Consider the following 15,089-nt stretch of genomic DNA (forward strand, 5'->3'; position numbering starts at 1 on the left):
GACTTGCCTCAAATCCATAAACACAAGTGAAGTGGGCGATACTGGAAACAGCAGTAGTGTTACTTTGCAACTGGCCCGCAATGCTTAAACAAAAACTAGGAGAAGCTGTATAAGAGAAGAAATGTTTTGTTTGTTTTGCACTTTGACAACCTCTTTTGCCCTTGCATGCCTTTCACTTCACCTTTACAATGCTGGATTTTATGGGATATTTAAAATCATCTAATTTATCAAGACATGAGTATGAGCGGAAGATACAAAAATGCTACTTTGTGGATATTCAAAACTAATTTAAATCCTGTTGAATTAAAAAGTATCATGCTTACGGTGTTTCATAGATGAGCAAGATGAAAGACTGAAAAAACAGATAATTGTACTATATGCTCCTTTGAAGCATAGACAGTAAAGATTAATTTTTGCTTTGCTATAATCAGTACTTGAAATTAACATATTATTTTAGTCATAACATCCTAACAAGATCAAAATTAATAAAATCCCCCTATTTGCAAAATGGCATATAATTACAATATTTTTTCTGACTGATATTGCATGAACATAGAAGTCAACTTATGCACCATTAGCTCTGGCACGTTATGCAAATGTAAAAAGTATTCAGTTTTCTCATTCATGAAGCACGTATTTACATTTGTATTGCACTGGTGTCCTTTCAGAAGTCATTCTTGAAATCGTGGATCACAAATAAATGGCATCAGGCCACAGTCTCACTGAGTGCGGCATGGCTTACTCACAGCAGCCATCTGCCCACTTGCAAATTGGAATGGCAGTAGATTTCAAAATGCCTACATCTGTAGTAAAATAGACAATCTGAATTTTGATCCCTTTAAGTTAGTCTGAAAGCAAAATGCAAGTCATTTCAGTTACGTCCGACATAACACACTTGACATCTCACCCAGAGCTGCAGACTTTTGATCAGTAACTCTCAAGATAGGTGCTCAGTCTAATAAAATCTCATTAAAAATATTGTGCTGTCTTTCCGATTTCTTCCTTCTAATTAATAAGTTAAGATAAATATCTTCCAGTCGAATGAAAGACGTTCCAAATAGCTCACATGGCAGCAGAAACAGCATCTCAGTCATTGCCTAAAACAATCTGTCACTCAGCTTTGCTTAAGACACCTCCTAAATCCATCGTCTCCACTTACTATAAATTCGTCCTAGGAACACTTAAAAAAATGATTAATCCCTTAGAATTCGGCTGTACTATGGGCCCTTAAAGTCACTCTGGTATTACCACAGGTCAGAGAAATCATTTCTTACTGTGCATGAAAACCCTTTATGTGAAGATGATTATATTGTACTGCCGTATCTATATGCAGCTCAGGTATAACCTGTACCTTCAAGATTTTGCTTTTCATTTGTGTTCTTGCACATCAGTAGCAAACCTTGTACCTAACTTCATAGCCTTGTTTCTATGTTTTTGATAAACAATATTATATTTCTGTAAGCCATGAAACGTTAAAACATTTGAATGGCTGTGAGCTGACTGGTCCAATGAAATACAAAGAAAGATATATACGTGCCTGCCAAAAGCATGTTGAAAATGCCCTTGTTCAGAGCACTCATGTTTCACTGGTGTTCTCTCATTTTGTAGTTGCATTCAGATTCTTGCAGACAAATCCTGCTAAAGAACAAGAAAGTGGGATACAGATGATTATACATGCAGTACGATGCCCAGACAAAGAAAGGTGCATACCATCCTCTCTCTAGCCTTCAGTTGCTGAGTAGTGTTATTATCTTTCTAGTGCCGAGAAGCTATTTGTATCCAATAAATACTTTTTGTCTTCCAATGCATTTTTCATCTACTGTTTATACCATTTTATTTTTCCCCTGTCTGGATTGACCCAGAGTTCTTGTATCCTCTTTCTTCCTCTCCTGTGGCAATTCCATCTGCCTCAATAACTGGATATAACACTGCTCACATATCAGTGTGTAACTTGAAAAGCTTTATGGTAACCATACAAGTCAATATTTGACATTCCTTATATTCTACATCACAGTAAGGCTCAAGTTCTATGACTTCCGTGTTGGTGCCGTAGTTCATAGGTCGCTATCGAACCACAAAGGGCATGACTTCCAAAAGTACGATGCAAACGTATTTCACACTGTGAGGCAGCAGCCGAAAGGTCAATGTAAGAGTGGTTCACTGTGATCTGGGAAAATGACATCCAAACGGGAACACCTGGGGAGCCTGCTGGATTTCTTTTTTTAAGTCAATGCTTTGCTCCAACTTATGGAGGGCTACCAAAGGACAGGAAGAAAGATTAGACTTGCAGATATTTTTGTTAACTACCAAAGTAGCTGAGATTACCTGTAAGTTAATGCTATTTAGCTGCTGTTTCTGAAAAGAGGCATTAGCATCTTATTTATGCTATGTGAAAAGCATGTTTCATTCTCTTTGTATTCCTTCACGATTCCTCTATTTTGTAAAATATCTACAGACCTTCCCTTTTTCCACTGAGGCACAGGTAGGAGTTCAACCTGCTCGTTTCTAAAGCGGCAGCTGTGCGCATCTGAAGGTAGAGCTGTTGAAAGTCTCTCCTGTTTTGTTTTCAGAACCTTGTTTCAGGTCAAATAATTAGCTATGTTGTCAGGATGCTTTATATACCAGCACATTTACTGTTAAAAGCAATGATTACCTTGTCCTTTGATATGTAGTTTTCCTTTGGTTGTACTTCTGCATGAAGATACTTTAATTTTTAATTTTCAGATAGTATATTCTCCTTCACTTGACCTAGGTACTACCCTTCAACACTTTTTACAGGTGGACCACAAAAAATTTTAAGACTAAAGCTTTTTAGTTTCATTCTTCATTTCTTGTCTGAAACAGTGGAGTGACTCCGGGGAGGAAACGAATGTAGAATGAGATATATGTGCCTTAAATAAAACATGTAATCAAGAGAGTATTTTTGTTCCTTGAAGTACCTCAAATCTGTGTGGATTGGTCAAAAGTGGTATATAAATCAACTGTAGCTGTCTCATCCTAAAGTTTGCTACATACTAATTGTAAACATTTTCAAATTTAAGGGCAGGAATTATTCAGGCCAATGTAGTTTTTAATGTGTCAAAATGCACAATAAAAACATTTTATCCTGTTTGCAACTATGAAGATATGAACCCTTTTATGTTTTAGGATGCCAGTGTTCAAAACAGAGATTGTGCCAAGAATAGTTTGAAGTTTTTTAGTGGAGTATTTTTCAAATATATTTGTATTCATCATTGAGATGCTCCTCATGAAAATCTCCGTTTTGACAGGAAAAAATGCACATGAAGTATTTTGAAAGATTGACATTCCAGGACCATTTTTTGACATTCCAAACATTTTTGTGTTTGCATTCCAAAACAGTGTTCCTAATAACAGCTGTTAGGAAAGTAATGTCACCTCATGTATACCACTGTGTATTACTCTGCTTACCACAGAATATTCATCTGAATTGGAGTATTCATCCGAAATGGAGTATCCATTCAGCAGATACCAGTCAGCATACAAGTAATAATTGCAAATTATATCAGCCAACCAGTTATCATTTTATAATTGTTTTTAAATTATTAAAATAAAAATAATTATAATTATTTGAAAAGCCTAATTCTCCAGTCAAGCAGTTGAAATTGTAGTCACAAGCCAACCAGGAAACGTTTGAAATCTGCAGACCGAGGCACAGTCATAGTAATTGTGTAGAGAATTACTTGAAACAACAGATGCATTCAAAAAAAGTTAAAAAATTTCCTGAGTAGCTCATGAACGAAAAATCCTTGAAGACTGCGAAAGGTGTGCTGACTTCTGCAGGTGCTGTACAGTTGTCTCTGTCTCCTTCAGAAAACCTCTGAAAAATTTGAGAAGGTCGGTCTGTTACTAATTCAGGGTCTGGAAGAAATGAACACTTGCGTGAAACGACTGGCTTGGACCAAAGCTGTGGTAGTGGAAGGGGGACAGGATTTTTGAGTCGGTTTTCATAGATTTCTAGATTTCTAGGTTGGAAAAGACCTTAGAGATCATCGAGTCCAACCATTTTTGTTTCAGCCTCTTTTTCAAGGGCCAGTAGATGGAACTTTTGTGGCAAAGGCCGTCTCCCTTTCGCAGCTCAGAAGAGGGTCAGGAACACACAGAAATCTGATACACGCTGAGGTCAGACAGCAAGGACAGGAGATGAATTGCTAAACCTTAATTTGACAGCAGGCCAGCCATCTCAGCTCTAAGTGACGTGAGTTTTAAACAGGTACATCAGCTTGCAGTAAGAAAACAGATGCTGTGGTTTTTCTGCATGTCAATGACCTGTCCAGTTACATGTCATCTGTCCTCATGTGCAGATCCGTCCTGTCCTGTCCCTGTCCCCTGTCATTGTCATCTCTGCTGTGTCCTGCCCACCCCCTGCGCCTGTTACCATTTGCTTCACAAACTCCTTTCAGGAATTTTCTTGCAAACTTATTCCATAAGCCAGTTTGACATTTCAGAACAGTGCCTTTGCCTTTGAGATACCTCTGTGGCTATAAAAGCACATATGAATGTATTGGAAATTCAGGACCCTTAGCAGAGGAACCTGAGGCAAGTGTTACTACTGTCAAAAAGGCAGGCAATTGCACTTCTTCTCCGTAAGACATTGAATTCAAAGCAACTTGTAACACTTTGGTCTCTGAGCTCAGCTGTATTTGAATGTATAGTTTTGAGCATATAGATTGAAATTGCTCCATCACCCTCTCACATTTGTTTACATGTTGGTATTTAAGTTACTGAGGAAACAGACTGACCTTCCTTGCTACTCTGGAACAGGAACATACAGTAGCGTATTAGTAGCACGTGATCTAAGTCTGGTTGTAACTGGAAGAGAAACCCCTGGGCATTCATATCCTGCTTCTGGGGAGTCTGCAAAAGGCAGCCAGGAAGAAAAATCCTCTGTAAGATTCAAATAATTCTAAAGGGATTCATACCTTCATTGGGAAGGAAAAATTAACTGAAATGCGTCAGCTTTAATTATTTCAAATGAGGGGGTTATGACAAATCTGTAACAAGCATCCAGCAATGTTTTTAACAATCTGTATTGCATCCAGATAGTGTAATTCAATGTAATGCCATCTTAAATGTTAATCAAAATGAGCTACATGTGAACGGTAGAAAGAAATCCAGGGAAAAACCTTTCAGATCCGACTTCAGAGCTCTCGCCTAGCTCAGTTTGTATTTCTGGTGAATGGTTTCTTCCAGTTCTATTTATAGCTGCAGCTTCAGCTGAGCTGCTTTTTATAAATGGGCTTGCTATCTCTTGGTGCTTGGACTAAACTTCAAAAAGCACTTGCACAGCGGCAAACGTGTCTCTGCATAGGAAGCTGATGTAAGGCAGCTGTTGGATTTTCAATTCCTCTGCTCACTTACACAGCACTAATTTGGCCGATGCTACAGAGAGGATCCTAATTGGTAGAGGGACGTTATTAGGCAAGCAGATGGAAATCGTCATGAATGATTAAAAAAAACACCCACCCAATTCTGTAGAGTATAAATACCTCCACACTGCACTTGCAAAGAAGCAAGAGGCTGTGTTTTTTGGTGCATTAGTGATGGGTGAGTGGCAGCTACATAGCATAGATGGGGCTTGTACATCAGTAGGCCTGAATTCTTGCCTGGGTCCGAGATGCCCAAACCAAGCAGTTGTGAAGATTTCTGGTACTCTGAATGCTGGGGTTTTTTTTAAATACATCTTGGATATGCAATAAAATTCAAGATGCCTGGAAGAGCGCTGTTGTGAGAGCACTTGCCAAAAGATACTAGTAGCAATAATAATAGTAAAGCTGCACCTACAGCACATTAGTTCTGGCAACTATGGCTGCAGAAAAGAAGGGTAAAACAATCCGAGCTAGTCACGGACCCCCGCACAGCACAGTAAGAAGCAGCATGGGCATAGTTATGTGTATTATATATACGTATATTTCTTGTATTAAAGCAGGATAACCATGGGATGAATATCAAAACTAGGAGCCAGGTGCTGCTAGGGTAGAGCATTTTGGAATCAATCTGTTATTAGAGATTTGCACCGGGATGACGCTCGCTTTCGGTGCCCCCAACACGAGTGTTTGTGTGTGAGAGCGATTTCCAACTGCATTGCCTGAAATGGCTGAACATCTCCTTGAAACCTGTGCCCCAGCAGGTGAGGAGGCTCTGGCCAAGGAGATCCCAAGTTCCTCAAGGGATCCTCGTTCTGGTGGAAACTCCATGCTGCAGTGTGGTTTTATTCAACTTCTCCACTTAAAAGGGGATTTCTGGATTAGCGTGAACTGCCATGGCAAAAAGTCAGTCCCTTTCGGCCAGGCTTTGCTCTAACCTTCTCCCCCAGCTTCCAAGGCCGGCGAGGGATGAGGGAGCTGGCCGGAGGCAGGGCAGCGCCGGAGCCCCGGGCCGCCCGCAGGTCAGATTGCCGCTGAGGAGGCCCTGCGGCTGCTGCTCAAAGCCTCCAGCCCGGGTGTCCCGAATCCACACTTTCAGGTTTAACACCCCTCTGTGGAAACGCCCAGCGCTGCCCCGGCGCCCCCGTGGCCGCGCCCACCAGGGCGCAGCCGCGCCCGGGGGCCGGCTGCCTGCGGCCTCGGCCTCGGCTGCCCGGAGGGCCTCGGCCTCGGCTCCCCGTGTCCACAGCCCGCTTCGCGGCGCTACAGGCCCCCGCTGCCCGCCTTGGCCCCGCCGCCCGCGCCCTCCCTTCGCCGCGGGCCGCCCTGGGGGTATGGCGGAGGGTTGCCGGGTAACGGAGGCCGCCCGGCGGCATGGCTTCCCCCAGCCCGGCGGCGCCGCCGGCCGCCCCGAGGGCCGCGGGCGCCGGAGAGTCGGGAGGGGCAGAGGAGGCACTCGGCAGCGCGGTGGCGGGAAGGGGGCGGCGGCCTCCTCTCTCTGCCCTGTCCGCCTTCAGCAGCATCCCGAGCAGGCGGGAAGGGCCTCCGGAACTCAGCTATTTCCACCGGGAGGCTAAGGTGAGGGAGGGAAGCGAGCAGGGGAGAGCCGGGGAGCTGCTCGGGGCCGTGCGCGGCCGGAGGGATGAGCCTTCCCCGTGGGCTCCTGCGCAGCTAACGACAGTGCTCGGCCTCTTCGTCATCCTGAGGGACCCGGTCAGGCGGGTGCCTGAAAACATCCCGTTTTCAGAGTGTTCCAAAGGCCGGCAGAAGTGCCGTGCGTTAGCTGGGAGCCAGGCTGTCCCATGCCTGAACAGCAGGTTTCATCGTCAGAGGCCTTTGCGAAGCGTAACGGGTGTTTGCTGCTTGTGGATGGAAAACTAAGTTCATGTCTTTCACTGGATGGCAAGAGTAGGCAGAGGGATGGTTTGCCAAGGATTAAGGCCAACCCGCTGCGTGGTGTCACCAAAACATGAGGCATCTTCAGAAGGAACACTGGGAACGGCACCATCCGTCACTGGGGTTGGACGCAGCACCTGTGTTTTTACTGGTAACTTGAGCTTTCAGAGATCCTTTAATAAGAAACTGCTCCATTTTCAGTCGAGAGAAAAAGTTTTCAATGTACATCACACAAATTTTCCATATGCTCAGCTTTAATAAAGAAAATCAGTAGGGCTGCTCAAAACCATAACATCAATATATGCCTTGATAACTGAGTGCTTCTGAAGGTGTTGCACTGACACCTAACATGTAGCAACTCAAGTAGACTATCAGGGAGTCTACCTCTCGCTCTCTGCTGCGTTATATCACCCTTTTTCCTTGTTCTCTCTGTCATCATATTTAAAATCAGAAATTAAAACAGTCTTACAGCTTCAGCCTCAGCTGGGCTATCCTTCCTGGGTGGCAAACTTGCCTCTCTCTGAAGAGAGTCATATGAGACATTAAACTTAGCTTTTTCTTCCAAAAAATTAACACTAAAAAGTTCTGAAATGTCTGTTATATCAATGTCATACAGCAATATTATGGCAACATATATTTATTTATAACAACAAATACACTGCTTGAATCTCCTCCCCACCCAAGTGACAGGCTGCTGAAGGTGCAGAGCACTGGACAGCGATGACCTGGGAGAGTTTGCAGGTCCTGGGATTTGGGCAGGGTGCAGACCGCAGCACAGCACCGGCAATTAAAGGAACAGCAAATTTCCCACGTTGTCTGGGTGGCCCTGCTAAAAGACAGGTAGATTTGTTATTTCAGTCTTTCATGTTGATTTCACCATGACTTTGGGAAGGTGCTCCGAGCCAAAGGTGAACGGGCACAGTTGGTGCCATGCTTAGGAAAACACAGTAGGGAGAGCAAAACAAGAGTCAGGCTAGGGCAGGTCAGAGGGCTGGCGTGGTGCCCGTGGGGCTAGGGGAGCTGGCAGTCTATCCAATCTACTTGGAATTAGCAACCATATGGTAGAGTTTTTGCTTACAATATAAAGTCTGCTTTCACACTCCCAATGACCTGTTTTGTGGAAAATGCTGTTCCAGTGGCATGGAAACAAAAAGTGATAACAGCTGTTTAATCGGTTTCTTCACAGCACAGGCCTCGCCCACAGGGGAGGAAGCAAATTCAACCCATTCTTCTGCACAATTAAGGAATTAGATCATTTGAATTTTTTGTATTTATACAGGAAGGGGAATTTTCATTCGATTTTGCAGCTTAAATACCTAAAATCAACTGTGTGTCAGAGACCGAAGCAGAGAGAAATAAAGGAAGATGTGCTCGGCAGATGGCCAGAGACCAGAAATTCCTGACTTCTAATCCCTTAGCTGACAGTTCCTCCCTCGATTGGTTTACATAAGTTACTGTAGCCGGTTCGCGTGGTGTTTCCTCGTCTGTGACATGGAGAAAGTTATTACCTATTTTATGTGTGTCTGGAATATTAATAAATGTTTGCAAAGTGTTTAGCTTTAGTAGCAGTGCACAGAGGATGCCCACCCTGACTGCAAATTTATTGTCTGCTCTGTGTAATTCACTTGCTCTGATGGGTTTAAGAAACAGCTCCCCACCACCACCACCTGGGCCAACTAAATCAGCATTCAACAACAAAAAGAAACAATAGCAAAAAGTTATCAGTATATTGAGCAGAGAAACGTTGCCTCTACACATCTGCCAGAAGATCTTAAACAGATAATCTGGGACAGGGCTAGTTTTTAACAGGATAACAGTCTGGCTACCTATCTCCGAGTTCCAGAAAGAATGAATTAGCTCCTCTGACACTGGTGACAAATAATGGACAAATAATGCCACGTGAATAAAAACAAAGGAGCAAATAACATTCCCTTGTGCTCCTGGTGGTGAGCACAAATTAGATGCCCACTAAAATTCTGAATGAAACAGTGTGGGTAGGAAAGGTGAAGCAAGGAAGCACAGAAAATAGTAACAATGGAGGTGGCAAATCAGATGCAGGATGCTCTTGAACGTGCCTGAAATTCTCCGAGGCTTAATGGTTTCTGAGAAATGAAGGGATGGATAGGTTAAATATCAATCCACCACTCTTGGCAGAACCAAGTAATGGAGATGGATACCCTTCCAAAAGAAGCCTGTGATTACAGCGATGCCTCACTAGCGCTCTTACCCATGGTTTACTTTTAATGGAACCATTATAGTCTTCTTGACCTGCCCTATTTCGACTATTTTCAGAGGATGGCATTGTAAATTCTAAGACTCAAAATACAAGAGTTTTTCCAAGGCCAAATTTGACGCACTGTAAAATTAAAGGTTTAAAGTAACCCAACAAAATGCACAATTTTTCAAATTTGCAGTCAGCCGTGCACAAAACCAGTGATCGATCGGCATATAGACCTTTTCATGAAGTTCATTAACAACCGACATCGTATTGCAACAGAGCATTTTGCTTGTCTTTCCTTGAAAACCTTTTTGGTTTCGAAATGCCTTTGATCCCATTGAGAACTTCTTGATTGGATTTCACAGATGTATTTGTCAGCAGATCAGGTCTTTAATGTTGCTTGTTTGGATGCAAATATGCCAACAAGTATCGTAAATACAATAATATTCTGTCTTGGGGTGTGCTGTATTTTCGTACACGACAGATACATTCGTACTCCAGGATCACAGGGTTACCACTGTGGCTTTTTTCTGAACTCTTCTCAATTCCACTTTAATCAGAAATTAAATGGTGATTCCACTGCAGGATACTTTTGTTTTTTCATTCCAAATGAATTCTGAAACTGCCTACTTTCCTTTTACATTACAATGCCAGATCATTTCACAAATTGATGAACTTAAGGAGGAGAATATAAAGTTCAGAAAAGTAAAACAAACAAACAAACAAACAAAGCAGTTAAATTTTCAAAAGTTAAAACAGTTTACAGGGAAAAATTGAGGTAAATTGCTGCAAGGGAAATTTCAGAGCTGAACAGACTTTCAAAAGATACCACACATCATTAGCTGTTTTTGTTGCAGACTACTCCAAAGGAGTGACCCCAACTTGCTAATGGTAGCTCAGTAATATTACAGTTGCCATCATCTAATGCTATATTTGCATCGTTAGTAATTATTAAGTATTGAGTTATTAAGTATTGATTCAACTACATATATGCTGTAACCCGTAAAGTTAAGCCGTACTGCCAATTAGCCATTTTTTCCCCCTTTTCTCAAGACAGGAGATGTTTCCACATATGATTCCATTTTTAAAAGACCAGAGGGTTACAATGAAAATATTCACCGATGTGACAGAGAACATGCAAAGAGTCGTGGCCTTAACATTAACGAGGAGGTAACCTTTTGATAATTTCATAATTACTTTTGTTAAAGGTATTTTGTACTTTTTGATGTGGCTGGAGATTATAGGCATTGTTTTATCCTTTATAATGCAGCCTATATTGTATCATAGGAATCGAAAGGAGAACATCATTGTCCTCAGCCTGGAGGTTTAGGAAAAAGCATTAGCCAGTGAAAAGCATTAGCCAGTGAAGACACCTGAGTTATGCCCTGGTATTTGGCATCCTGTAGATTTCCAGGTGACAAGCCATATGCAAGTTAAAGCATGAGGAAAGAGATACACACAGCAAGGTAAACCCTCTGTTACAGAGCTTCAGGGTCACTAAGTGTGACTTCTGAACCGTCTGTGCCCCTCAAGATTTGCAGCTCAGGTGGTCCTGCAGCTGCTTCTGTGATGCTTGAAAAATCTTCTCCCTGAGAAGACTGGATTCAGGGCCTCGACTCAACCACTGCCCCCTGACATCCACCCTCCCTACGCCAGCATTTGCTGAGAGGTCCCAAGTTTCTGAAGCTGGTGAGTTTGTTACACAGATTTACACCAGGTTGCCCCGCAGGAAGGAAATTCACAGGGAGTTAGTGCAAAGGAGGGGCCAATCAGATGACCTTGGACATGCCTGGAAAAGGCTGGGCAAAGCATTCAAGGCCAGCAGAATCTGGGTTTGATGTGCAGCCCAATAGCTAAGGAAGCATGTAGCCATTTTTTTAAAGAGCTGCTTTGAAAACAGAAATACTATAATATATATACATATATATAAAAATATGCATTTTTCCATGCCACCTCTGAGTAATACACATACATACACATGTATAGATATACATATATTTATATTTATATACACACAGACAGAGGCAGAGGCTCTCAAAAACCAAATGAAGTGCAACCTCTGTGTTTTAATGGCCTCAAAATCCCAATGGATTCAGGGGATGTAAAGAGGTGGGTAGGCTAGGAATGGCTGCCTGTATTGGTGATAGAGATGGAAGAAGGAAGAGACAAAAGTTAAAATTACTGTAATCGCTGTATAATAAAACTGTGACAAAGGCCACTGCTTGTGATTCGTCTCACTAGCAGCTATATATGTCAGACATTTCAGTGCACAGCCATAACGCCCTTCAACCCTACCAGACAGGGCCGGGAGTATTAGGTGCTCCCAAAGGAATCCCAGGAGTGCCCATTACCATCACCTGCTCAAGCCTAGTAACTCAACTGCAAATCTGCATGAGGCCAAAAGCCATGTGAATGACTACTCCAATTAAAAATAAACCTTTTTATTTAAACAAAACAAAGCCAATCCCCTTCCCCCAATACCAAGCCCAACCTCCAGCTGGGAAATTTGTGTAGAAACAGTTTATCTATGCGGAACTACAATTTTTTACTGAGCTCTTGTGTCCTTTCAGTATCAGCAAAACTCACTTTCTTACCAGTTTGCTTCCTAAAGCGAACACTTATGGGCCAGAATGTATACCAGCTCTGCTGGGCAGTGCACGCAAGGGACTCTAAACAGGTGTCCCTTAATCCAGCCGTTTACTTAACACGGAGACACATCAAACCCACAGCTGTTAGATGTTAACAACATGATCCTCCTGCTCCTGATGACACCCAACACTGGATTTAGCCATAACTAAGTGCAGGTCACGTACTCGACTCCTGCTCTTCAGTTACCTCAGTGGCCCTCACAGACTTTATGTAATAAAACTATATTATAAGCCATAATAAATAAAAGGGCCACAATCAACATCTTTCTAGTACAACACTGAAAGAAGACAGGCTGAATTCTCCACAGCACACTCCTTTCCTTGAAATGGAAGAAACAAAACCACCACACGTAGGCCCTTCATTTCCTGCAGGGAGCCTTGGTGCGCCCAGGGAGTCCAGGGATGCAGCCACAGATACCCAGTTTAGCTACACGTATGCACAGCGACTGCAGCGGAGCGTTTGCACAAGGCTGCCGTTGCGGATTTCAAGTGTTAACAGTGCTGGAATTACACGCTGCGAAGGCGTGTAGCGGGACGCTTCCCAGCCAACTGTTGGAAAATCTGAAATCTGCCGAATGCCAAACCCACAAAGATGAAATGCCACTGTGCACAGTCAGCGCTGTGCCACCAAGGATGCTGAAAAGCGAATCTTATTTATTTAAAGGGAACACAAACTATCGGAATTACATACTGCTGCCTGCTGCTCACACTGTAAACCCTGTATCGCTAGCAAAGTCTTTCTTGATTGTACAAAATTTGGTCATTTTTCCTTTTCAACGTTTATCCACAACTGGAGAGGGGGAACAAAATGGTCTTATTTTTTGCCTGCCACTCCTCTTGACTTGATTTTTGTTCTGGTGGCATTAAAAGTTCATGTACCGAATAGCTTTTTAATGAGCAAGGGAGGCAGGAAGGGTAGGCAGACAGTTGGAGGATGAATGGTTGTTTTGGAATGGGCTTTTCTGGTTTTTGGGTTTTTTTTTCAAAAAAAGAGTTTACAGCATCTTCCCAAGAATCTCAGGTCTGCCTCTGTCCACAAGTCTAGAAACGTTTCTCGGCTGACTGCCCTGCTATGAGACCCCTGGGATCTGTGCTCCCACCTGCATCCTCGCAGGAAATGCAAGGGCTCATGCGCTTCATGGGTTCTGTCCTGAGTGCTGGTACGGCTCAGGCTTGAAGAAGTCATTTGTTCTCACTCAAACTGTGGTGTGGCACCTGCATTTTGATTCTCCTTTTAGATACTAAAAGGAGATACAGATATATATCTACATATAGATTTAGATATATCGTTAAGACGAGGTAAACACGTTGGGGACCGAGGCTCACTGTGTCAGCCTGTGCACAAACATACAAGCAGCCTGATAAATCTGGGACCTTCGGCTAGGGAAAGAAAAACAAACAAATCCTGTCTTTCCCTTCTGCCTCCAGAGCTCCCCGTTGCAGTAGCACAGGAAGGAACTGCAGATTGCAGATACTGATTGCACAGTCACTTAAAGTGCAGTTTGCTAAGAAGCAGCTTAAAATAATCTCTTCTTGGTCAGGTTATTTTTTCACCAAGTCCACTTCCCATCATTGCAGAGCAGTTATTTCTGTAATCTTACAGCTACAAGCGTTTTTAGTAAAACCTTTCATTGTACAAAAGTACAGTAGTATATGCTTTATGTCCTTCAGGGAAAGCTTGCATGGGCTAGTGGTTGCTCAGGGTTTTTCTTTAGGCCTTGATTTTTTTTCATGTGGTGCTTTTGCTGAATTGTGCAAGCAGGGTAGGTGTTCCTGTAACAGGGACATGAATTAAATCTCTCCTATATTTCAAATGAATCATGCAAGTCAGTGCACAAGAAAAATAAGGATGAAAATAAAATCTGTGACACCTTCCAGTAATATAGCACTTAGTTTGCCAGTAATCACATGGTAATCACCTCTGTGTGTGTGAGCGTGTAAAAAAATTAACAGTCCACAGTAACTCATGGCAAGCTCCATATCTTATCATCTTGTCATCCAGTGATACATTCATGGTTTATTAATAAAAATAAAAAACTAGGTCAAAGATGGAACAGTAAGAGTTCAGGTCACTGCTAAATAAATACACATCCATGTAGCAGATGCTGTACAGTTCTGTCTGTTATTTTGCCCCTGGCCACAGCACAGTTAAGAAACAGATAACTGCCAAGTATTTGCTGGGTGATTTTCTTATGAGACTTTCATATTTTCACAGGAAATGGCAAGACCTGTTGCTGTTTTGTCATCTTCAGAGTATGGGAGACGCATAAATAAGCCCATAGAGCAGCCAACCAGAGATCATGCAAGGATTAATCACGTGCAGGCAGAATTCTACAGGAAAAACGGCATCATCTGCTTATTGGAAAAACCTTCTCCAAGACTGGATCCACAATAAATCTCTTGTATCTGTCATTGCCAGCAACATTTATGTGGAAAAAAAACCCCGCCTTGCATCAAAAAGCTATATGGTGCTTTTGTCTTTTCCTCTACATTTTAGTTAATAAGAATGATTTGGATTAAAAATAGGATGAAATAGCAGCTGTATTTTTCCTCATGCTAATTCAAACGCATGTCTTCTTATCGTCTCACAAAAATCTCATGAAGAGCAGCATCAGCAAGAGCTGTACGTTTTTGACAGCAATACTGGAAGGGAGACCTGTTGGGTCAACAGCTGTCTCTCTGCAGTTTTAGGCAGTGCTTCTACATAACTTTGCACAGATTTAATATTTAAGCAAGCTTGCTCCTCAAGGTATCAGTGGTCACTGACTTCTTAATCCTTACTGTGTGGCTACAGAATTTCGAGGTGTCATTTTGTCTGCACAACAGCCGGAACAGAGATTCAACCCAGATTTTCCAAAATGGATGAGCTTACCCATAAGCGGGGAAGTAAAGAAATTATCTGACTTCCAGAAGTGCTTAGCAGTTTCAGCAGACTTCAAGTGG

General features: G+C 42.5%; 1 protein-coding gene across 1 annotated transcript; it reads left to right on the forward strand.

Annotated features, from left to right (window-relative positions):
* The first annotated feature begins 6,758 nt into the window (after positions 1-6,758).
* On the forward strand, positions 6,759-14,541 carry CFAP90 (cilia and flagella associated protein 90). The gene is made up of 3 exons (XM_086609161.1): positions 6,759-6,962; positions 10,552-10,668; positions 14,362-14,541. Exons 1-3 carry the CDS (start codon positions 6,759-6,761, stop codon positions 14,539-14,541), a joined length of 501 nt encoding a protein of 166 aa, XP_086465287.1.
* Positions 14,542-15,089: the final 548 nt, after the last annotated feature.

The sequence above is a fragment of the Tauraco erythrolophus genome, chromosome 3 (genome assembly GCF_009769465.1).
Source record: "Tauraco erythrolophus isolate bTauEry1 chromosome 3, bTauEry1.pri, whole genome shotgun sequence".
Taxonomy (NCBI): Eukaryota; Metazoa; Chordata; class Aves; order Musophagiformes; family Musophagidae; genus Tauraco; species Tauraco erythrolophus.